The 24,770-nt window shown below is 45.5% G+C and overlaps 1 protein-coding gene across 4 annotated transcripts in view; it reads left to right on the top strand.

Annotated features, from left to right (window-relative positions):
- NBAS (NBAS subunit of NRZ tethering complex) overlaps positions 1 to 24,770 on the top strand; it is an 890,452-nt gene that overhangs the window by 49,477 nt on the left and 816,205 nt on the right. For all 4 annotated transcript variants that reach the window (XM_088451840.1, XM_088451839.1, XM_088451841.1 and 1 more), the window contains exons 10-11: positions 19,376 to 19,514; positions 22,775 to 22,843. In XM_088451840.1, the coding sequence (XP_088307966.1) occupies positions 19,376 to 19,514; positions 22,775 to 22,843 (208 nt within the window). The remainder of the gene's footprint in view (positions 1 to 19,375; positions 19,515 to 22,774; positions 22,844 to 24,770) is intronic.

Here is a 24,770-nt window from a genome sequence, read left to right as displayed (position 1 = left end):
TAATCGTACAACCAATGTAACCTATTCACAGCTTATTCTGAGTATAATACAGAGGCATCCTTCTCAGTAATATAATGAACTTCGTTATCATAATCCGGGCTTTACTAGAGAGAAGAAAATGAATGTTTGATATTTTTGCAACATTGAGGATCGGCTCAATTTAAAATTTCATTTTTAGCCTCCATCACCCCCCCCCCAGCTACAGTAGTCCACCCGTGGGGGGTTATATTTCAGTAACTTACTGCTCCTTGTGTTATTATGGCTGCTCCGGCAGACACATCTCGGACAGGGGAACGACATAAGCCAGTATAACGTTTCTTTACCACTGTTATATCTGAGAGTGAACTAACTGTGTTTTCAGTCTGTTGTTACCGGTGCTGGTGTTGGCTGAGCTTAGTAACAAGGGTGGTGTAGTGTTCGTGTTCCCTACTCCCTTCCCTCTACCAGTTGTGCACTGACCTGCATGGCGTCTGGTACCTCGCACTGCTGATCTCAAACGTCATTTCAAGTTGATTCTCGTACAAGTTGCAGGGTGGTAGGCGAGTTGGGGGAGTTGTATCAAACCTTAGAAAGCGACAAAGGGGAGAATTTGCCTCATAGCAACCAATCAGCTTCTAGCTATCATCCATCTAGCACAGTCTATAAAATTGGTTTTCAAAGCTGGTTGATTGCTATGGGCAACTTCTCTACTGTATCGCTATTAAGGTTTGATAGATCTCCCCCTAGTTGGTTGTGTGATATTACTAATGAAGTGTAAAGCTGGGTACACACCATATGATGTGGCGACTGATGTAACGATACATTAGACGCCGTACACGCTGCTCGATCCGGCGTAATCAGGCGCGTTGTATCATTACATGCTGTATATATGATGCATCGTATAGTGCAGGCCTAGCCAACCTGTGGATCTCCAGCTGTTGTGAAACTACAAGTCCCAGCATGCCGTGCCACAGTTTTAACATTTTCTAATAGCAAAACTGTGGCAGGGCATGCTGTGGGACTTGTAGTTTCACAACAGCTGGCCAGGCCTGGTATAGTGTGTACCTAGTTTTTACTGTACACATTTTATAGTAATTTATAGGATATGTGTAAAGTGTCAGTTTAAATCAAATTCTTTTATCCACCGTGTTTAGGTTCCCGTCTTCTGTAATATATGTGTGTTTCCCCGTTCCGCTGATATTTATTTTTCAAATATTTCCCTGTATTGATATATATGACTGGGTCATGTGTGCGATATTTACTGTACAGTGTGACCTCCTCTAGCTGCTCATCGATCCAGTCCTGGATGCCATTGACATTGAATGAGGAAGTAATATCGGTAACGGGATTAAAGTGTAATCAAGGACTCTGCTGAAAACTGAGAAAAATTTGCAGCAGTTGAAATAATAATAATAAAAAAAAATCTTATCTTATTTTTCTCCTGTACCATAAGCACTGCACTGAAATATCTAGATACAGCATCTATGTATAGTATGTGGAGAATACTATCTTTGACATTGGCTATAGATATAGAAAATGTACGTTTGACGTTCCCAATCCTGACCACATGGTGGCGCAGTTTACTCATATAGATGCTGTGTTGCAGGAGAGAGAGAGCTTCCCTGTGATATTTAACTGCTTTCAGGAGGCTGCAGTCTCTGCGTTGATAAATGATTACAGCAGCTTTCCAACCGGATAGGTACCAGTGATGATATTCACCTTGAGAGCCTGAGATGACATAAACTGGCTGGAGAAAACAGAAGTCATTTGTTATGTCATCTCGGCCCAATAGAATATTGTCATCCATTTTTTCTTTTTCAGTTGACGATGGTCTAAATTTTTTTATTTTCTATAGTGCATGGATTCTCCTTCTTTGCTTTCCTAAATGGGCTATTGGGAAAAGAGGCCTAGTGATCTGTAAGATTGAGGGTAATTGATTATGCAATCACCATTAGGTTGCATGAAACAGCAAATCAGGCGAGTGTGACATTTGTGAGCGCTCTGCTCTCAGCCACATGGAAACCGGGGAGGTGTAATATACAGCAGGTAATTGTTTCCTCCATTGATCTGGTGGCATAGCTCTTAAGTCAGGCGAGGGCTGATTACAGGGAGTCTATAAACGGCTACATGTGGACCTTTAATTGCTCACTGACGAGGAAAAAAAAGGCTTTCTCATTGACTTAATGTATACTATATTAAACATTCCATTATCGGGACAATGCATTATTAAATGCTTGAAAGATATACGACCGTATCTCTAGGACTTCATTGTCCCCAGGGCAACATCCCAGCCGAGTGACCTTTGCGGCTGACAATTATTACATTGCAGACTGCTTATATCCTGGGTGGGGGGTTGTATAATACAGAAGTCAGCTTTCGGTATAGGAATGCTATATGTTTTCTCCATCCTGAAGTGACGGGTAGATGAGTTTTTGGTTCTTTCATAGATCTTGTGACAATGGGGAGGATTTATACAAATGGACGGAGTTACTGTGGAAACATTATTCAGCAACGAATGATTGGCCTGCATTCATAACGCCTAAATGTTCCTGGGGAAATATCATCTCATCTATGTGACCTTGTGCAGAACAAAGGACTATTTAACCATTTTTATCTGCAATCCTTACTTACCTTTACTTACCTCTCTTACAGTATTATGGTGCAGGTTCTGTCTGTAAATTCCACCCCTATTGTGCACAGCTGCAGGGGGCACAGGAACATAGCACTTAAGTTAGGCACTGATTGGGCCGATCAGCCGGTTCTCGGCCAGTCAGTCCGATTGTTGCAGTGTGTACACAGCACACGGGGTTGACTGGCTCCTGCTATCAGCAGTGCTGCACGACATTCGTCAGTCCCGGTGAGCCGGTGTCGTTCAGCAAATGCAGCGTGTACAGATATAGTCTGACAAACTGCATCTATAAAAACATCACCTCAAGGAACTGATCGTTCATAGGAGTGATATTTATGTAGTGTCTATACAGGGAATCTGATGTTCTCTGCATCGTTTTCAGCTGTCAGAAACAAACAAACCCTGGATCGTTCCTCTTATCTTTCAGGTGTGTACCTAGCGTTATTGTGCTCCACTGCTCCATAGATACGATGCTGTACCCAGCACCATTATACATGCGTCAGTTGTGCTGGACGTTTTATAGAGTTCCAGGTGCGGTATTGCTGCCGTGTCTGTAGGACTTGCTTCCTGGAGCCCAGCCGTATATATTATGTCATTATGACCCTACCCCACCGCAAACAAAATGCATTTTGCAGCACGACATGGGGCAACGAGTACTATTCGCTATAAAAGGCTCGCATACCAAATTGCAGAAGCTGCGGGAAGGTTCTCAAAATATGTAGGATTCCCGTGGACTTTCCAGGAGAGTAGGCACGTAAGATAGATGGCTGTTCTGGCCTGTACTGATGAGGTCGTGGAAGTATTTTCAGCACTTTTAGGAAGCAACCTTCCATCTTTCCATCCTGCATCTCCCGCAGTTTGCTTGCCCAGTACCTGGCGATTAATGTCCGTGTCATGGTGAATACCATGCCTAGAATAAGGGAAGATCCAAGAGCCAGCCAGTGAGATCTGGGAACCAGTTGGACTATGTAAACATCAGTGGAAGAAGTGCACATACTAAGAAATAAAGCTACAGCCATACGTACCTGCATGTTGTTAGGTCTGTCTTGGGACAGGCTTATCACAAGATGGACAAACTGGTGTCTTCTTCATTTGCTGGCGGCGACTGGTGTCCTCTGCTGCGGAATGTAAGCTGATGGGCTCACTCTTCTGCCTAGCAGTGCTCTGATGAAGACAAGCTGTGTGCTACACTACCACAGGGAGGACAACAGAGGCTGCTCCAGAGTGGCAGTTGTGTCATTAGGAGGAATAGCACCAGGCACTCCAGTACTTCCGTAGATGTCATTATTATTTTTGTGCTTACTGGTATACCTATTGTATTTAATTATGTACGGATAGTGGGAAATGAGCTAAATCTATAATCCACGTGTGTGGGGCCCTGCATCCACTGTGGAATGCATCCTTTGTACATGTCAGGTCTGTACACAGAGAACACTTTGTAGTCATCCCTGGCTTCCAGGCTATGTTACGCAGCCCTGTGTATGCATCACTCCCAGCTTCATGGCTCTGCCTTACAGGGTGGAAAGACTGCTGATGTTACGCAGCCCTGTGTATGCATCACTCCCAGCATTCATGGCTCTGCCTTACAGGGTGGAAAGACTGCTGATGTTACGCAGCCCTGTGTATGCATCACTCCCAGCATTCATATCTCTGCCTTACAGGGTGGAAAGACTGCTGATGTTACGCAGCCCTGTGTATGCATCACTCCCAGCTATCATGGCTCTGCCTTACAGGGTGGAAAGACTGCTGATGTTACGCAGCCCTGTGTATGCATCACTCCCAGCATTCATGGCTCTGCCTTACAGGGTGGAAAGACTGCTGATGTTACGCAGCCCTGTGTATGCATCACTCCCAGCATTCATGGCTCTGCCTTACAGGGTGGAAAGACTGCTGATGTTACGCAGCCCTGTGTATGCATCACTCCCAGCTATCATGGCTCTGCCTTACAGGGTGGAAAGACTGCTTATGTTACGCAGCCCTGTGTATGCATCACTCCCAGCTATCATGGCTCTGCCTTACAGGGTGGAAAGACTGCTGATGTTACGCAGCCCTGTGTATGCATCACTCCCGGCATTCATGGCTCTGCCTTACAGGGTGGAAAGACTGCTGATGTTACGCAGCCCTGTGTATGCATCACTCCCGGCATTCATGGCTCTGCCTTACAGGGTGGAAAGACTGCTGATGTTACGCAGCTCTGTGTATGCATCACTCCCAGCTTCATGGCTCTGCCTTACAGGGTGGAAAGACTGCTGATGTTACGCAGCCCTGTGTATGCATCACTCCCAGCTATCATGGCTCTGCCTTACAGGGTGGAAAGACTGCTGATGTTACGCAGCCCTGTGTATGCATCACTCCCAGCTATCATGGCTCTGCCTTACAGGGTGGAAAGACTGCTGATGTTACGCAGCCCTGTGTATGCATCACTCCCTGCTTCATGGCTCTGCCTTACAGGGTGGAGACTGCTGATGTTACGCAGCTCTGTGTATGCATCACTCCCAGCTTCATGGCTCTGCCTTACAGGGTGGAGACTGCTGATGTTACGCAGCCCTGTGTATGCATCACTCCCAGCTTCATGGCTCTGCCTTACAGGGTGGAAAGACTGCTGATGTTACGCAGCCCTGTGTATGCATCACTCCCAGCTATCATGGCTCTGCCTTACAGGGTGGAAAGACTGCTGATGTTACGCAGCCCTGTGTATGCATCACTCCCAGCTATCATGGCTCTGCCTTACAGGGTGGAAAGACTGCTGATGTTATGCAGCTCTGTGTATGCATCACTCCCAGCTATCATGGCTCTGCCTTACAGGGTGGAAAGACTGCTGATGTTACGCAGCCCTGTGTATGCATCACTCCCAGCTATCATGGCTCTGCCTTACAGGGTGGAAAGACTGCTGATGTTACGCAGCCCTGTGTATGCATCACTCCCAGCTTCATGGCTCTGCCTTACAGGGTGGAAAGACTGCTGATGTTACGCAGCTCTGTGTATGCATCACTCCCAGCATTCATGGCTCTGCCTTACAGGGTGGAAAGACTGCTGATGTTACGCAGCCCTGTGTATGCATCACTCCCAGCTATCATGGCTCTGCCTTACAGGGTGGAAAGACTGCTGATGTTATGCAGCTCTGTGTATGCATCACTCCCAGCTATCATGGCTCTGCCTTACAGGGTGGAAAGACTGCTGATGTTACGCAGCCCTGTGTATGCATCACTCCCAGCTATCATGGCTCTGCCTTACAGGGTGGAAAGACTGCTGATGTTACGCAGCCCTGTGTATGCATCACTCCCAGCTATCATGGCTCTGCCTTACAGGGTGGAAAGACTGCTGATGTTATGCAGCTCTGTGTATGCATCACTCCCAGCTATCATGGCTCTGCCTTACAGGGTGGAAAGACTGCTGATGTTACGCAGCCCTGTGTATGCATCACTCCCAGCTATCATGGCTCTGCCTTACAGGGTGGAAAGACTGCTGATGTTACGCAGCCCTGTGTATGCATCACTCCCAGCATTCATATCTCTGCCTTACAGGGTGGAAAGACTGCTGATGTTACGCAGCCCTGTGTATGCATCACTCCCAGCTATCATGGCTCTGCCTTACAGGGTGGAAAGACTGCTGATGTTACGCAGCTCTGTGTATGCATCACTCCCAGCTATCATGGCTCTGCCTTACAGGGTGGAAAGACTGCTGATGTTGCTGTCATAAACGAGAGAAGTGAAGGTTTTGTGTGAGATGAGATGTTTTTTGGCTTTAGATTTGCTGCATGTCAACAACATAACATCTGATCACTCTGAGCAGCAGCAGTTGGCACAAGGAGATTGTGTGAGGCTGGATTTGTAGTATGTGTGTTGAAGTAACATTAGTAAGAGGAGGCCTTTTTGAAGACTGAAATACAGAAATTTTAATTCCAGAGTTTTGTAACCTGCAACACCTTTGTTCTTTTATACAATAGTTCATGCATACAATTTTCTTTACATAGGAAATTCCACTAGACCGTTAAAGATCCATTTAGCAGAGCACATCAGGAATATTAAAATGTTGGCAGTCACCCGTTTTCGCCCATTTTATGGAAATACATCAGTGTTCTATCCTCTTTAGGGCTGAGCATCCTATTGTGCAACTTTTAACCTTCAAATGTGTCTAATTAGCTGATTAAATTGATATGCGGCATGCCAGTATTCTGCGTGTGACTGCGGCATGCCAGTATTCTGCGTGTGACTGCGGCATGCCAGTATTCTGCGTGTGACTGCGGCATGCCTGTATTCTGCGTGTGACTGCGGCATGCCTGTATTCTGCGTGTGACTGCGGCATGCCTGTATTCTGCGTGTGACTGCGGCATGCCTGTATTCTGCGTGTGACTGCGGCATGCCTGTGTTCTGCGTGTGACTGCGGCATGCCTGTGTTCTGCGTGTGACTGCGGCATGCCTGTGTTCTGCGTGTGACTGCGGCATGCCTGTGTTCTGCGTGTGACTGCGGCATGCCTGTGTTCTGCGTGTGACTGCGGCATGCCTGTGTTCTGCGTGTGACTGCGGCATGCCTGTGTTCTGCGTGTGACTGCGGCATGCCTGTGTTCTGCGTGTGACTGCGGGTATATCTGCATGCGAAATGCTACATTACCGTGTTACAGCCGCTGACGCTGTAGCGTAGCATTTTGCATGCAGATACAGCAGCAGTCACACGCAGAATACAGGCATGCCGCATATCATTGTAATCAGCAGAAGTTGCTTATACTAACTTTTCACATCACTGTGCAAATAAGACTTATTTGAAGGTAAAATGTTGCAAGAAAAAGACGCTTGGCGCATTCTCGAGTCACACAACGCTTTATGTTTAATGTGACTTGTAGCACACGGAGGAAGGATGTATGTGGACACATCTGTAGAGGAAAATTGGAGAACTAATGACGGGGAAATCAGATTAGCCAGGAGCAAAATGCGCAGGTTTACTTCCGCATTCCGGCATGCACCAGTGACGTACATCCGGCACCAGCGTCTCATATGCCGTTCACGTGCTTCCGGTATATCCGGATATGCGTCTCAACAACTCCATATTTAAGGAGGGCGAAATCGTGTAGCCATCTTAGAAATGGGCTTATAAATTAACAAAAATGACCATCTAAAAACGAGTAAGAATAAGAGTTTAAGAATAATGTATAAATTTAATAAAACTACGTGAATTATATTACAAAACCCACTTTAATTCAAAGTCTTTGTTTAGACCCGTGGGTAATAGTTTTAAAATCAAAAATAAAGTGCATTTCATGTTTAGCTAATAGCTGTGCAACATTATAGGATCTCATCCCCTTATTAACCATTTTTAAACCATAGAAATTCTTTATATGTGTAATCTCACAACCATGTATATTCTCAAGTCCTCGACGAATATTACGTAAGTGCTTGCTTATTCGCAATTTTAATGGACAGCTAGTCCTGCCGTTTTGAAATTTCTTACACGAGCACTGTATCCCTTTATATGATATTCTGAGAATGACAGGTAATAAACTCTTTAATGGTACATATCTTTCCATTAATTGTTACCTCTTCTTTTTTCTTTCCAAAATTACTGGTATTGTTTTTACACCCCATACACATTCCACATCTGTGGAAGCCTGTAGTTAAATTCATCATCTTTTTTGGGGGTGGTGCACAGTAACTACTAACCAATTTTGATTTTAAATTTGGGGCTTTCCTAAAAATACATACTGGAGCATCAGGTAACTCACTACCAATGACAGGATCTCTTTTTAGCAAACTCCAGTGTTTTTTAGAACTTTTTTAACCAAATGATGATCAGATGTAAAATTGGTAATAACAGCCCACTTGAAATTATCTCCATTTTTTGAGCGGATCCCATCATAATTTTTAATCAAATCGTTTTGTCAAGTTTCGTGACCTTCTCTAGAGAGTTGTTTACCTCTTTTGTATCATATCCACATGAGGTAAAGCAAACTCTCAATTCATTAGCTTGTCTTATAAATACTTTATGGTCCAAACAGTTATGTTTCACCCTTTTGAATTGGCCTGTTGGAATAGATTCAAGCCAATTTTTATGATGGCAACTGTTTCTATTAATATAAGATCTTGAATCAGTCGGTTTAATAAAATTCCTGGTTTTAATTTGATTATTTTCAATATAAATAGTTAGATCCAGGAAATCCACACTGGTCTTACTTATATTAAAACTAAGATTAATATTTCGATCATTTGAATTAAGAAACATGCAGAATTCATCTAAAACTGAAGAATCACCCCTCCAAATAAATAAAATGTTGTCAATAAATCTCTGCCATGTCACTAGGTTCGCTCGGTATGGGTTATTGTTCCAAACTTGTTCATCCTCCCATAGTCCCATAAAGATATTTGCATATCCCGGAGCAAACCTAGTGCCCATGGCGGTCCCCCATATTTTGCATAAAAAATGAATCCTTAAAAATGAATTAATTATTATATATAATAAAACGTATGCCTTCTATGATAAAATCCTGTGAACCACTCTCAAGGGTGCTGCCATTTAAAATCCGCTCTGTCACATCAATTCCCTAATGATTTTCAGTAATTGTATACAGGGAACTGACGTCTGCTGTCACTAAATAAAAATCATCTTCCCATAAAATCTCTTCTAAAAGTTTACTAACATCTCTCGTATCCTTTAAATGTGAAGCATTTTTTAAGACTAAAGGTTGGAGAAAGGAATCTATGAATTGTGACAATAGAGATGTAAGGGAATCGACTCCGGAGATGATAGGCCTATCGGGGTTTTCTCGATTTTTGGTAGGACATAAATAGTCGGAATAATGGGGTTTTCATTATATAAAAACTTGTATTCAGATTCTGTAATTATCCCCTTCTTGTTATACTTTTCCAGAATCTCCTTTAGCTGTAATGTGAGCCTCTTTGTGGGGTCTCCTCGTATTTTCCTATAGGTCTCTGTCTCGCAGTTGTTAATATATCTCCATTTTGTAATCCTTTAAATTCAGCAGAACTACCCCCCCCCCTTTATCTGCTGCCTTAATTACCAGATTTTTATCAGATCTCAGGTATTTAAGGGCCTTTCTCTCTTTGAAAGTAAGATTATATTTGACCTTTCGTTCATCCAATTGTTCTAAATCTACTTTAACTAAATTACTAAAAGTTTCAAGAAAGTTTCCTTTTGAATGAACTGGATAGAATGAGGACCTAGGTTTAAATGATTATTTCTTCTCTATAGTATCGTCCTCTTTCCCCGTCTGATTTAATAAAGAAAATTTCTTTAGGTTTAACTTTCTAATAAACTTCTGGGTATCGATATAGAGGTCGACCTTGGTCAATGGAGCATTTTTAAGACCCCATTCCAATAAGGACCTCTCTTCCTCTAATAATATTTGGTCACTAAGATTAAATGTCATAACTTTTTCGGCGTTTCCATGGTTATTGGCTTTCTCTAATGTCTGATCAGAACTTCTTTCTATATTTGTCATTTTAATTTTCTTCTTTCTATTTTTTTTTTTTTATTATTATTGATTTTCCTCTTTTCTTACCCCCCGTAGTTCCCCTTGACCTATAGGGAATTAATGGTATGGGTTCCTGTCCAACCTGTCTAAAAAAGCAGGAGAGTAGTTATGGTGACTGAGGATAGAGAATCTGTTATGATCTGGTGATCTCCTGTTATCTCCCACTGGTTGTTGCACCATTCCAATATTCCTATTTGGTTGTTTATTATTCCTCCACTCTGGGATTTCCTTTGGGGGGAGATTAGGGTTAGGCACCCCTAGAGAGTAGGGTTATATTTAGGGAGCGTAGCGTTGTTAGGTTTTGGGGGGGAGGTTAGGGTTTGGGACCCCTAGAGGTGAGGGTTAGGTTTAGTGAGCTTAGCGGGGTTAGGGTTAGGTTTTTTGGGGGGAGATTAGGCTTAGGCAGCCCTAGAGGGGAGGGTTAGGGTTAGGTTTTTTGGGGGGAGATTAGGCTTAGGCACCCCTAGAGGGGAGGGTTAGGGTTAGGTCTTTTGGGGGGAGATTAGGCTTAGGCACCCCTAGAGGGGAGGGTTAGGGTTAGGTTTTTTTGGGGAGATTAGGGTTAGGCACCCCTAGAGGTGAAGGTTAGATTTAGGGAGCTTAGCGGGGTTAGGGAAAGGTTTTTTGGGGGGAGGTTAGGATTAGGCACCCCTAGAGGGGAGGGTTAGGCACCACTGGAGGGGTTGGGCACTAAGGGGGGAGGGTCAGGCATAGGCAAGAAGGGGGGGTTAGGCACTAACGGGGAGGGCTAGGTTGCGGGGTGGGGAGGGTTAGTCTACAAGAAGAGAGGAGGGTTAGGGAGGGAAGGGGGAGGATAAGTATACTTACCCGACCCCTGTTGTGATAACAACCATCGTAATGCCGCTGTCAGTATTCTGACAGGAGGCATCCTGACAGCCAGCATTACATACCCATTCCCCCCCCCCCCCATAGTGTTGCCAAATTTTGCCCTGTTCCACATATCATTGTACAGGTTGAGTCTCCCATATCCAAATATTCCGAAATACAGAATTTTTTTGGCATGACTGAGATAATGACACCTTTTTGATGGTTCAATGTACACAAACTTTGTCTAAGGCACAAATTTATTACAAATTGTGTATAAAATTACCTGCAGGCTGTGTGTATAAGGTCTATATGAAACATAAATGCATTCTGTGTGTATATTTGGGTCCTATTCCCAAGATATCTCATTATGGTATGCAATTATTCCAATATACGGAATATTCCGTTATCCAAAATACCCCTGGTCCCAAGCATTTTGGGTATGGGAGACTCAACATGTACTCTCCCCAATACGAACACTTTTGCTCCTCCCAGACTATATAATGACCATCTATTTGGTTACCTGTATACATATGTATAGGTACTATTTTCCTTCCTGCATGTCGGTCATGTGGTATCCTAGGTATCAGTCTAAAGCAGATTTTCTGTGAGGTTCAAATAAGTGGACTGTAAAGGGCATTCCACATCCTTCGCGTCTCAGTCCTTTAAATATTTCATGGTTGATTGTCATGTATGTATGCATATTGCTTGGCGTTAAAATAAAACCACTTTTCATTTTCATTTTCTTTATTGACTCTGGTACGTTAGGTTCTAGGATTTGTCGATAATTATTTGAAACTAGGGATGTGCAGGCTCGGATTAGTTCGGATTTTCCCACCAAATTCAGATTTTTTTTTCCCACCAAAAATTGGGTCTCAGAAAGAGGCTAAACGTCATCTTTCATGGATAAACAACATCTTTTATAGAGTTTTGTCCAGGAATGATGATGTTTGTCCATGAAAGATGACGTTTTGCCTCTTTCTTAGACCTGGTTTTTGGCGGGAAAAATCCGAACTATTCTGAGCTTGCTCATCCCTAGTTGAAACTATTCTTCCTTCTACCCCATCAATATTTCCTGTGTCACACACAATCCTAAAGTGTAATTTATCTACCCTTCTGCACTATGGAGATGCCCTAATGCGTCTAATACTTCAGCCGTCTACAGCACTTTGGGCCTGATTCAGCGTGGATTGCTATTCCGATTGCAGCTGCGATTACGCACAAAGTTCTGCTGCGAAAAATCTGCTAATGTTTGCAACTGCTCAGCCAGCATAGAGGCGCTCACTACCGCTTTCTCACACCTGTAAGGCCTCGCAGTCCTGTGTGTACATCGGTAACATCGGCCCCGCATGCAGAGTACACAAGCTGTGTATGCTGTCTCAGTGGCTAATTTATGCACGCCCATGCAATGGCGTTCAAACCGACAGGCACGGCTGCGTTTCTCCAACCACTCCCCCGTCACCACCCCTAAATGCTGACGTCCCGTCACTCAATCTGCGGTGGCTTTCTATCTGCGTGCGTGATTGCAGTGCGATCGCAATTCTGTCCTGTGCACTGCAGTGCATGCTCAGTACGCACCATCGGTTGCAATTGCGATCCATGTCGAATCAGGCCCTTTGTTAAAAAAAAAAAAAAAGCTTCTGGTGTATAAACTCGTATTTATAGTTTTGGATACTTGAGACTTGCCTTTAAGGTTAAGGTTGTACCACCACACACCGCTGTGCAGATATGGGAGCACACCATTATATTCTCAATAAATAATGAATTATGCAAAGCTTTGCTAAACACAGTGCCAGATGTTACTTGTGGTTCATCGTTTAAGGTCAAGTCTGAATGATTTGCCATGCACATAAACCATCCGTATGAACAAAGTGAGGAGATGACGCCATTGGCGAGATGATGGAACGCACCTCGGCTTAGAAAACTGGTTTTAGTTCTGCTTTGTGGGTAATTATAATTTATTGTCAGTGCATTAAGAAGACAAAAACAGATTGGGCCTCATTTATGCAGCACAGCATCCTCTGTCATGGTGCCGACATCTAGATTTCTTCCAAAGTGCTTTGTTTTATGAAGCAAAATGGCGGAGGAGCCAAGGTTTGTACAAGCGGATGGGAGCTGGGCTGAAGGAATGAGTCCTTACAGTTTAGATGCAGTGTAAACAAGATTTTCTTCTCTTGGAGCGCGATTACTGAAATGAGGGAAAGTGCTCAGGTGTACGCAGTTCTTGGGGCATTCCTTGCTGTGTGGAGGAGGAAACGGGTTGAGTACAGGATGCCGCTACCCGCTGGAAACATAGGGTTTTATTTTTGTCAGATTTTTCGCCTTCCAGTTGCACTTCGACAGTGAAATGCGTTTACAGGAGAGGCTGGCCCATTTTAGAAACATTTTTCTGAAATAGGGCTCATAATAAGGACTGTCCCAAATTCTCCTCCCTTTCAATTTCAGCCAAGAGTCAGGCTAAGCCGAGCAGTATTTAGAGAAAATATGGGAATAGGGCAGAGGTTCCCAAACTCTGTCCTCAAGGCACCGTAACAGTCCAGGTTTTAAGGATATGCATGCTTGACCACAGGTGACTTAATTAGTACCTCAGTCAATTTGATTTGACCACCTGTGCTCAGCCATGGATATCTTTAAAACCTGAACTGTTGGGGACCCTTGAGGACCGCGCTTGGGAACCTCTGGAGGGGATAATCCGGTGCGTACCCTGATGTACGTTGGGAGGTCATCGGTGCTGTTACACAAGCTCTACTATTGAAGTAGAGCTGTGGTATGCTGGGGATTGGCCATGCCCAGATAATGAACAATATTATTTACTAACTTATTTAAATAGCTCTAATATTCTTACATTTGCTTTTCCTGCAACTTTCACAGAAAATTACCCTTATATAGTGTATTACGGTCACAGTAAGGTAGTTCTTCATTGTGTTCAGTTATTTATTCTTAATGTAAAAGTTAGACCATCCTGTAAGTACAGTACTTGATATATTTACAAATAGTTATGTTTGAGGCTTTGCTTTTTCGCAAGTAAAATGTTTTTCACTTTGCATATGTTTTGTGGAATACTAGTCAAATACAAGTTCCTATATTTATCCCCAATTTTAAAATGACCTTTTTGGGAATTTTTTGGACTTGCCATTGTCATGTACTTTTCTGGATTTTATACCAAACCTGCCTAATAACTTCAACTAACCTGTCTCTTTCAAGGCCTTTTAGCTAAGATTGCATATAGTAACGCTTTACGATGGACTGCCAACTACTCTAAATGGCTAATCTACATTCGTCTTCTGGCCAAACATCCAGCAGCTGGGAGGCCGGAGGTGCGGTGTTTGGCCCTGGAGTCCCCGAGAACCACCATGTATTACATTGCAGTTCTCAGCTTTTTTTTGCTGCAAAAGCGTCTGCCGTGGCTGGTCAGGAATAATGTTATACTCCAACAGAAAGCTAAAGCCATACAGATGTGTCCTAGCTCATCTCAGCCTCAATACCCCACGCAGCGTGATATGCCTGGCGTGAGTGAGCAGCCAGGTCCCGTGCAACTCTGCTAGCGGCAGGCGTCTTTTTTTGGCTGATAATGCGTCTAAGTCGCAATGCGAAGCGCCCAGGACACGTCTGGAAACTGTGCTCATTAATTAGATATGTGACACTTGTATAGCTGTGTGCGACTGAGACTGTAAACGGAACACGGGGCCTGATTCAGCATGGATCGCAATTGCAAGCGCATATGCAGATCGGTCGATGGTGGGTGAGTTAACATTGCGATCGCACTGCCATCATGCACGCAGAAAGAAAGCCATTGCTTTAAAGTGAGTGATGGGATCTCAGCGTTTGGGGGGTGGTGAAGGGGGAGTGATCGGAGAAACGCAGGCCTGCCAGACCACTTGAACGCCGTTACTTGGGCGTGCATAAATTAGCCGTTGCAGTGGCATACGCAGCTTAAGTACTCGGTGCGACGAGAGTAGTAATTTCTGAGACAGGTCAGGGCCACTATCTACACATTAATCACTCAGGGGACAGGTCACCCACGAGGCTAATAAATTATTATTATACTTTATACGGTGCCACACTGTTTGGTGCAACTGCAGCAAAGATAAATGAGGACACATCTGTATATACCTTTTTGTGTGATTTATTTTCTTTACGTAAGGGTCAGTTTTCACCTTCATTGCTATTTGGCAACAAATAAACTACAAAAAGCTTCTCTCTAATATAGTGGATACAAGGCCCTATCTTGTGTACGCAAATGAAAAAAGATAATATAATTTGCTTAAACACAATGATTAACACACAATATATGCAGAGCAATGAAAAAAAAAGCACCAATCACTGTACGTAGAATGTTTGTAATCCACCAATCACAAGCTGGTCACGAATACCGGTCCACACTTGACACCTGCCCCTGAGCAACCGCAAATCATACGGCTTTCCCAGTTCTCTCTCCAGGTCTGACAATTAAGTGAAGACACCTTTACTGTACATGGCCTATGTAAGAACACCCCGTTCTCCCCATCCAGGATCATGTAGGTGTAACTGTCAGTCCCCCAAATCTGGATGGGTGCGTTTGCAGTTACTGTTCTTGGTACTGTATGTACAGATTGATATCACACGGGATATGCCATCCCCGCTGGTGCAGCACTCACTTTCATCAAGCGATTAGAGACGGAGCACTGTATGTTCTAAATAAAACTTTCGGTTTAGTTGCACTTTAAATCCTTGTAAGTGCTTTTTACTTATTTTGAAGTGACATCTTAAGTGATGGGTTAGGAATGAGTAATAAACTCTTGTCTTTTAAAACAAAGGCGCGGACAATTAGGTGCAATTTCCACCTGCTGACTTGTCACACAGGGTAGTGCGTGGGTACACGGTGCTGTAAACATTAGCCCGAATGGAATTTTCCTGCAAGCCGCACATCACACACTTCTGTCATCTCCTGAATAATATCGGCTGCAGGCAGGACCTATTTATATTTCTGTGTGGTTTTTTTTTCTGAGCCATTTTAATCCTGTGTCGTGTAGATTCCAACTGGCAGAAGCCTTTGCCTAGTAACAAATGAGAGCGCAATTACTATGATTTGGAGTAATTACTTTTTGTGAGATTGGCACATTTTCTGCTGTTATGATACAGCGCACATTAGGACGGCCGCTGTTTGTGTGTCTCTTTATTTTCCCGTAAAATAATTTATCAAAGTCATAACTGAATTTATTAGGCAGACCCGATACTTCTATTTAACGCAGCGTTTTGTAGTTAATTGATGTTGCACGTACGTTACATAGTGCTCACTCTAGGATGGTTTTGGACTTGGTGCTGATCAGTGAGGGGGCACATTTTAAAATGTTGAATGCGTCGCTAAAGCTGATGTATACAGTCATGGTAATATATTATTGTAATCAATGTTACATTATATATACTAGTGTTCCCATTAGGCTGGTTTAGCGGGGAGCCTTTGCCTGCCCGAATTTAAAGGGGCAAAATGCGCTCTGCTAAAACAGCCTGCCTTGTGCCTTTCCCACGCACCCGCGGGCCGCAGTGTCCCGCTGGAGGTAAAATCTGCGGTGACCTATCTCCACCGGGTGAATAGATGCCGCGCGCAACTAATGGCGGGAATTCAATCCCAGGATTGGTGCCCAAAGTGTACGGTTTGGCATGTCTGGTCTGCAGCCCAGGGGCGGCACTGAGCATTAGTTGTGCCGGCTCAGACGCTGCTCCCAGGCCTCCTATGACTGGGCGGCTATGTATGACATCATAAAGGTCACGCTGTGCAGTCGCACACCAGCCCGCCCCCTTATACGGCCACGCCCGCCGGCACTGGAGTCTCTGTGTGCTGTGGGCGGCCGGCATTGATTTAACTCAATCCCGTGTCTCCCAGGAATCCTGGGATTAAGATTTTTTTCAGTACCGGGATTGAGAAAATGAGTCGGGATTACCCTCCGTACCCAAAACATTGTCTCATCTCAGTCAACATATTGACCCTGATTCAGAAGTGGATGCAGACGCGGCTCCGTCCTTATGCTAATGCTGCGTCCGATTCTGACCATACTGAGATGCCCACTTGCAGCAGCGCTAATCCATCACGTGGCGACTTTAGATGCGCCATCGGAGGTACTGTACCATCTAAACTTGCACCAGCCCTACGGCAGGTGCAATTTCTGCGTCTGAACATGGCGTCCGGTGTCTGTGCTACTGCGTCTGTAGACACGCCCGCATCTGGCTAGCCCCACCCCCTGTGTTACCTGCTAGGGACCCGAACTAAAATCCACAGCTTCTGCGTCCAAAATCATTCTGTGTCACAGCATGTGCAGTACGACTGGGGCACGCGCACGCACTTACAGCATCTGCCAGCTGTGGGCAGTGAGGTTGGTTTGAGCACACGTGGTCATCTTTACACCTGCTGGGACGCCAGTATGCCATTCTCTGCTGCGGAGTGTACATATTTCAGGCTGGCTGTGTGAGAACATTACTATTGCAACACACTTGCTTTCAATTACAGGATTAAAGATACATTTGCAATAATATGTAACAACAAGTATCTAATGAGCTGGGAACCCTGATTTATTTCTACACAGGACCGGGAATTCAACAGCTCTGTATGCATGCAAGGTTCCTTATATAATTCCAATATATGGCATATATACTAGAATTATCATTTTTTTCATATGAAGTTTGACGTTATATCAATTGTGGTTTTACTCTTTGGTTTTATATTGCCTAGACATATTAATAACTGGGGCCCCGTTATAAACAGTAACCTGTATATCACGATTCCATTTGCTATCCAGTCTCCTAGATGGAGATCTCTACAAAACAGTGGTTATACTCCAATACACAATGTTATATGTTAATTGTTGTATGTGTATAATATTTATGTGGTATATGTATTAACACATTTTATTCTAATCAAGCCTCCTGTTCAATCAGACAGCAAACCGATCTATATTTAAAATATCTAAGTTTTGTATTCATCTATAAAATACAGTGTTTGGTGCAGTTATATCATTCTCCTTTGTCATTATTTATACCCCTTTTCCACCTAAATTCCGGGTCTGACCCGGAGTTGGAACAAAGGCCCTCATTCAGAGCCGCTCGCTAGCGGCCGTACGCTCGTTCCGAGCGATGTTCGCACATCTGCGCATGCGTACGGTTTTTAGTACGCATGCGCGAACCAGTCAGTGCGGCCGAAAATCGTTTGTACGCTATATAGCGAGTGCCTGCTATTTTGAGTGACAGAATGAGGCGTATGTGGGTGGTAACAGGGGAAGGTGCTTGAAAACGGGGGAGTGCAATTCGAACGCAGGCGTGCTTAAAGGTCAAAACGGGCGTTTTATGTGTGTGCATAATTAATATAGCAGCGTCAATGACCACGTCACTTGGTTTTTTTTAACTCAGAACTGCTCGCAAAATAGCGGTTGAAAAAACCAACCACAAGAATAGCGAGCAGTTCATACGCTGTTCGATGTACTCGATTAATCTAATAAATAGCGGACATGACGTATGGTGCGAGCGGCCAGGGGGCGTTTTTAACAAATAAACGAGCGTATGTTTTGCACGCTCGTTCAGACTTAGAGGTGTGAACAGACTGCAATTTGCGAACGGATCATTTGAATAGCCACCCCATGTTTTTGAACGAACGACCGCAAATAGCGAACGGCTCTGAATCAGGCCCAAAGTTCCTATCCGGATCAGACCCGGAATTTTGCCAGCGCCGACTCTGGATATTCCCGAGTCAGCGCCGCTCACACCGCAGTCGGGTCTGCATAGACCCGGCTTTTTTGGAGTGAAAGTGGTCGCTTGGAGATGACGTCATCTCCAAGCGCCACTGAAGCCGGACCAATCGGCCGGCTAGCAGCGCACTCCAGGTCATCGTGACCCGGAGTGCGCTGTTCTCACAGCAGGGTTTCACGGACTACGCCCGTGTTAAACCCTGCTAGTTACCTGGGTTGGATTGCCGGGTCACTCGACCCAGCGATCCAACTCTCTGCCCTTTTACACCAGGGAGCTGTCCGGGTTAACCCTTCAAAAACCCGGGTTTTAGCTTCGGTGTAAAAGGGGTATTAGAGACTGCGGTCTCCAGGGTTCTAATTAAACCCTTAATTACTTGCTGCAGAACACTTTCATTGACTCTTATTTAATTAAGCGCCAGGTGTGGCCAGCAGTTCACTGCTGATCACTTATTATTCCATTGACCCCAGTGATGCTCTACAAGTGTGTGTGTGTGTGGCCGTATTGGACATGGATCCTGCCGCTGTTGCTTGGACCCCAAGTTGATCCGCCAGATCGGAGCATGCATGTATGGCCAACCCTAACGGTGATTTCTCTTCCAGTCTGTATTACTGTGCAGGACCAGACTCTTCTTCAGTCACTGCTATTTAGTGAATATTCATTGTTGTGAATACGGGGTCCGAGGGGTAATCTCATGAACATGTCACTATATATAAAGAATGTGTTTGGCTGATTGTGTCTTTCAGGCTCCTTCTAGTCGGAGGCAGCGAGACAAATGAAGATGGCGTGTCTAAGGCGACGCAGTGTGGCCTGACGTCCTGGCGGGTTCTCTCCGGCTCCCCCCATTACAAACAGGTCACGGATTACAAGGACGACGTGGGCACGGTAAGTAACGAGAGAGAGCCTTGCGGGCATTTTAGCATTAATTTTCTATGCTTAATTATTTATCAGTGTCTTTAATGTCCTCCTTCAAAATTTGAGCTGTTTGACATGTTTAGAGTAAATTAAAAAATCATCAGATGCAGTGTGTGGTACCCGCAGGCTCCGAGCTTGTGTTCTGCAGCGTGTGTGGTACCCGCAGGCTCCGAGCTTGTGTTCTACAGCGTGTGTGGTACCCGCAGGCTCCGAGCTTGTGTTCTGCAGCGTGTGTGGTACCCACAGGCTCCGAGCTTGTGTTCTGCAGCGTGTGTGGTACCCGCAGGCTCCGAGCTTGTGCTCTGCAGCGTGTGTGGTACCCGCAGGCTCCGAGCTTGTGTTCTGCAGCGTGTGTGGTACCCGCAGGCTCCGAGCTTGTGTTCTGCAGCGTGTGTGGTACCCGCAGGCTCCGAGCTTGTGTTCTGCAGCGTGTGTGGTACCCGCAGGCTCCGAGCTTGTGTTCTGTAGCGTGTGTGGTACCCGCAGGCTCCGAGCTTGTGTTCTGCAGCGTGTGTGGTACCCGCAGGCTCCGAGCTTGTGTTCTGTAGCGTGTGTGGTACCGCAGGCTCTGAGCTTGTGTTCTGCAGCGTTGTGGTACCCGCAGGCTCCGAGCTTGTGTTCTGCAGTGTGTGTGGTACCCGCAGGCTCCGAGCTTGTGCTCTGCAGTGTGTGTGGTACCCGCAGGCTCCGAGCTTGTGCTCTGCAGCGTGTGTGGTACCCGCAGGCTCCGAGCTTGTGTTCTGCAGCGTGTGTGGTACCCGCAGGCTCTGAGCTTGTGTTCTGCAGCGTGTGTGGTACCCGCAGGCTCTGAGCTTGTGTTCTGCAGCGTGTGTGGTACCCGCAGGCTCTGAGCTTGTGTTCTGCAGCGTGTGTGGTACCCGCAGGCTCCGAGCTTGTGTTCTGTAGCGTGTGTGGTACCGCAGGCTCTGAGCTTGTGTTCTGCAGCGTTGTGGTACCCGCAGGCTCCGAGCTTGTGTTCTGCAGTGTGTGTGGTACCCGCAGGCTCCGAGCTTGTGCTCTGCAGTGTGTGTGGTACCCGCAGGCTCCGAGCTTGTGCTCTGCAGCGTGTGTGGTACCCGCAGGCTCCGAGCTTGTGTTCTGCAGCGTGTGTGGTACCCGCAGGCTCTGAGCTTGTGTTCTGCAGCGTGTGTGGTACCCGCAGGCTCTGAGCTTGTGTTCTGCAGCGTGTGTGGTACCCGCAGGCTCTGAGCTTGTGTTCTGCAGCGTGTGTTGTACCCGCAGGCTCCGAGCTTGTGCTCTGCAGTGTGTGTGGTACCCGCAGGCTCCGAGCTTGTGTTCTGCAGCGTGTGTGGTACCCGCAGGCTCCGAGCTTGTGTCCTGCAGCGTGTGTGGTACCCGCAGGCTCCGAGCTTGTGTTCTGAGGACCTCTGCGGCATTCATACAGCTTTGTATGAAGGGACCTTTTGTTGTCTCTGTGTGGGTTACTCTGTCAGCGGATGGAATGTCCCCCTTGGCGCCTTCACCACACGGTTTTGCCGCACTTACACTTTGTTGTAAAAACAGCCCCTCTTGTCACACCTGATCCCATGACATTCTGTTGGCGCCGGATCTCTTTTTTGTGTCTTTATTGAGGAAAATGCATCTAAGCCGCAATGTGATGTGACTAGGACGCACCAGGAAACTGCGCTGATTCATTTGATATGTGACACTTGTATATCGCGATGAGTCTCTCATTCAGCATGCGAAGTGCTACGATGCAGCGGCTGCAGCTTTTTTCCACGCAAAGTTCCGTGTTCAGCCTCAGTCGAACACAGATATACAAGTGGCAGATTAACTGGCACAGTCTCTTACTGCATCCTAGTTGCATCACATTAGGGGCGATTCAATTCAACGCGAATTGGATAGCGCAGGGAGCGTACTCCCGGATCTATTCAATTCAGTGCACTGTGTGGTTGGAGAATGCCGGTTATCGCGGTCATTAAGGCGCGGTAACTGGCATTCTCTGACCAGACCAAAGTGCTGGGCGCGCGGCTGTTAGCACTGCGCTATGCAGAAAAACAGCCGCGCATCCGGCACTTTGGTTGGATTTCTCTTCGCATCCCCAGGGGGGTGCAAGAAGAAATCCTTAGCGCGCCCAAACAGCGCGGTTTATTGAATAGCTTCGGGAGTCCCTCCTGTCACTATTCATATAATCAAAATATTAAAGACGGGAGTTATGATCACAGAAAAGTGTTTGTGTTCAGTTTTAAGAGCCCTGGCTATAAAATCTTCTTCATTCCATAGGCAAATCTTCTGTCTCTATACATTTGTATTTGCTGTATGACAATGTACAAATTAACAGACAATTACATAGTAATGTAAAGCTGCCCACACACACAGCGATATTTTACCCGATTTGGCCGATTTCGACGAATCGTGACGAGAGATGGTGTAAAATATGGCCAAATCATGAGTGTCCACTTACGATCACGATGCCAATGCGCGTCTCCGCTGGTCGCACATCGCATCTTCAGATCTGTCTGTAGGGCAGATTTGCCAATCTGGGACACAATGCACTGGATGCACGATAGATCATAAGTCAGATTGGACATTTTTTACCCCAAATCGTGAGTAGGATTGTCGGGGAGCTGCCGGGGGAGAGTTCAGGGGAAATCGTACATCTTGGGATCGTGTGCAGATCGCTATGTGTGTAGGCACCTTAAGTCTAATGGTGCGTACACACTGTACGATTGGCAACGATAACTATATCATTGTTCGATCTCTCGGGTGTGCTAGACTATCGATCATCGAGCACACCATGTACCCACCAATGACTATAACGACCCGCGATCATCGATCGCAGGTCCCTATAGTAACCTGGTCGATATCGACCAAGTTGGCCTGCATGCACGGGCGATTGTCGATATCGACCATGCGTGCCTGCGTATTGCAGGTCGTTGGTGGCTGAAAAATGCACAATATTAACGATATGATCGATATTGTTATCGTCCATATCGTCCATTTAAGTTGTACCGTGTGTTACTACTTTCAATTCAGTTAAAAATAATAGAAAAAGAAACAAAATATCTTCAGACTGTAATGTATGTGGTTCTGTTCTAATAATTCACAATAGCTGTCAATCAATTTTGAAAAAACCTGAAGGGGTTTAAATGGTTTATTTAGCCTCCCCCCTCCCCCTTTGTTCTGTTTGCCCTCGTTATGTGAAATGAAGATTTTTGTCCTATTATCTCCACGGTCGCTGTAACGCATGGCTTGTCCTCGTTTTCCAGGCGCTGAAGAGGAAAGGATTGTGGAGGATTATTAAACTACGATTATCTAGCAGACACGGAACCAAACAGGTAAAAGGGATTTAATTCTTTTAATTCAGTTTCAGCAGCTGGATCCTCAATTTGATTGAGACTCGTCAGTAAAAGAAGGAAACAAACTAAAAGATAACAGAGGAGAACAGTGATTCATTTAATATTAATAATTAATTACTTATGTGTTTGTAACACCAAGGAACAGAAGTAACTATTCATATGAAGAACTGCAATTGCTGTTAGTGGATTCGCCCGTGCCAAGCCATTTAGTAGTAACACAGCCTGGGCTTCTGCATCAGTCACTGATTTGCAAGTTCCCCAGCTGAGTGACTCATGTATTGTCTGTGGGAAGTGCCTGTAATAGGGAGTAGTTCATATTTATATATACTGCATATTAATGTGACTGTCTCCCGCTTGCTCTAAATATCCATATCCCTATCATCATCATGGCGAACCCAGTGATATCGCTGAGCTAGGAAGCGCCACCTAGTGGAAGCACACGGTATGTGGGCAGGTAGCATCTCATTGTAAATGAGCTGTATATTTTTTGTTTGCTTCTGGAGCCCATTCAGGAAGGCATCAGGACCAGCTAACGCTGCCATTTGTAGACTGGCTGCTTCTTTGCCCAGCTCTTCTGCCCATCATCGAACTATTCGGTAAAGCAGATGCGTTTCCCTTGACGCAAAAGACAGCGCTTAGGAGATGTGTCGGATGCAGCAGTGTAACTCTCGCCTGGGGCATATGTTATTACATTATTAATGCATCTGAATTTAGTAGCCTGATCCGATTGCTCCAGGGAAATTCCATTAACCAGATATCTAGCCTGCTTTATATAGCCTGCCGGGACAAGCTGCACATTCATGACTATTTATAGACAAATAACTGTATTAAATAGATCTGGAATAAATATTAATCACCTCTTTCCTTTTTCAGCAAATGTTAACACTGTATGATAATACTATTATTTTGGTTACATGTATAGCATAACATTCCCCTTCTATGACCCAGCAGGGGATTATGTACTAAGTCACAGCATTTCAAAGCTTGTGGAATTTAAAATAGCAATTCTATTAAGTGCAAAACCATGTGTATGTGGACTTTACAGCATTATAGCATTGCTGCTTTAACTTCTGTGGGGAAAGACGCTGATTACTGACTGCTTTCTAAGTAAGCTTTTTAGTAAATAAACCCCTCACTCTCTTGTCTGGGGTTGGGTATGCGATCCCGGTGATGGTAATCTCGGGCAGCATAATCCCGATGGTGGATTTTCTCTAATCCTAACCCTCCCTCACACAGCCTAACCATAACCCCCCCCCCTGCAGCCTGATCCTGACCCTCCTCTTAGTGCCAAATCCTAACACCTAACCCTAATACTCAATGTCAGGATTGCAGCCGCCAGGATTCTGGAGCCGGGATTCTGACTGCTGTCTGGATTGGATTCTGGTGCCTGGATTCTGGCCCTGATTCAGAGCCGGACGCTCTGACAGAGCGCTCGCTCTGAATCAGGGCCGTCCTTCTTGATTTTTAGAGCGTCCTCCTGGCCGCTCGTATAGCTGTGGGTGACCACCCACAGCTATAGCGAGCGGCCAGGAAGATGGTCGCGATGTTCAAGACCTTCGCGACCATCGTGCTTGCGACGAGACCCTTGTGGTAGGGTCTCGTTGCCGCAAACCCTAGTGTGCTTTCGGCTCAAACAGAGCCGAAAGCACTCCCACTGACATCACTTGTGATGTCAGTGGGGCTGGCCCCAGACGGTAGGCGTTCCCATGGGATCTCGCGCATGCGCACGACGGAGCTCCCTCCTTCATGCGCACTAGGGCACCATCGACCCGCTTGCCAGCGCTCGCGAGCGGGTCTGAATCAGGCCCTCTGTCCGCCGGCATTGTGTGCTTCAGGACGCCAACCACATCCCCTTGTCTGCTGCAATGTTAACTGAAATGTAACATAACTATCTGTTACTTACATG

The sequence above is a fragment of the Taudactylus pleione genome, unplaced genomic scaffold, assembly GCF_031769625.1.
Source record: "Taudactylus pleione unplaced genomic scaffold, aTauple2 ptg000030l, whole genome shotgun sequence".
Classification (NCBI taxonomy): Eukaryota; Metazoa; Chordata; class Amphibia; order Anura; family Myobatrachidae; genus Taudactylus; species Taudactylus pleione.
Note: the sequence above shows the minus strand (reverse complement) of the source record. Positions and strands in the feature narration are given on the sequence as shown.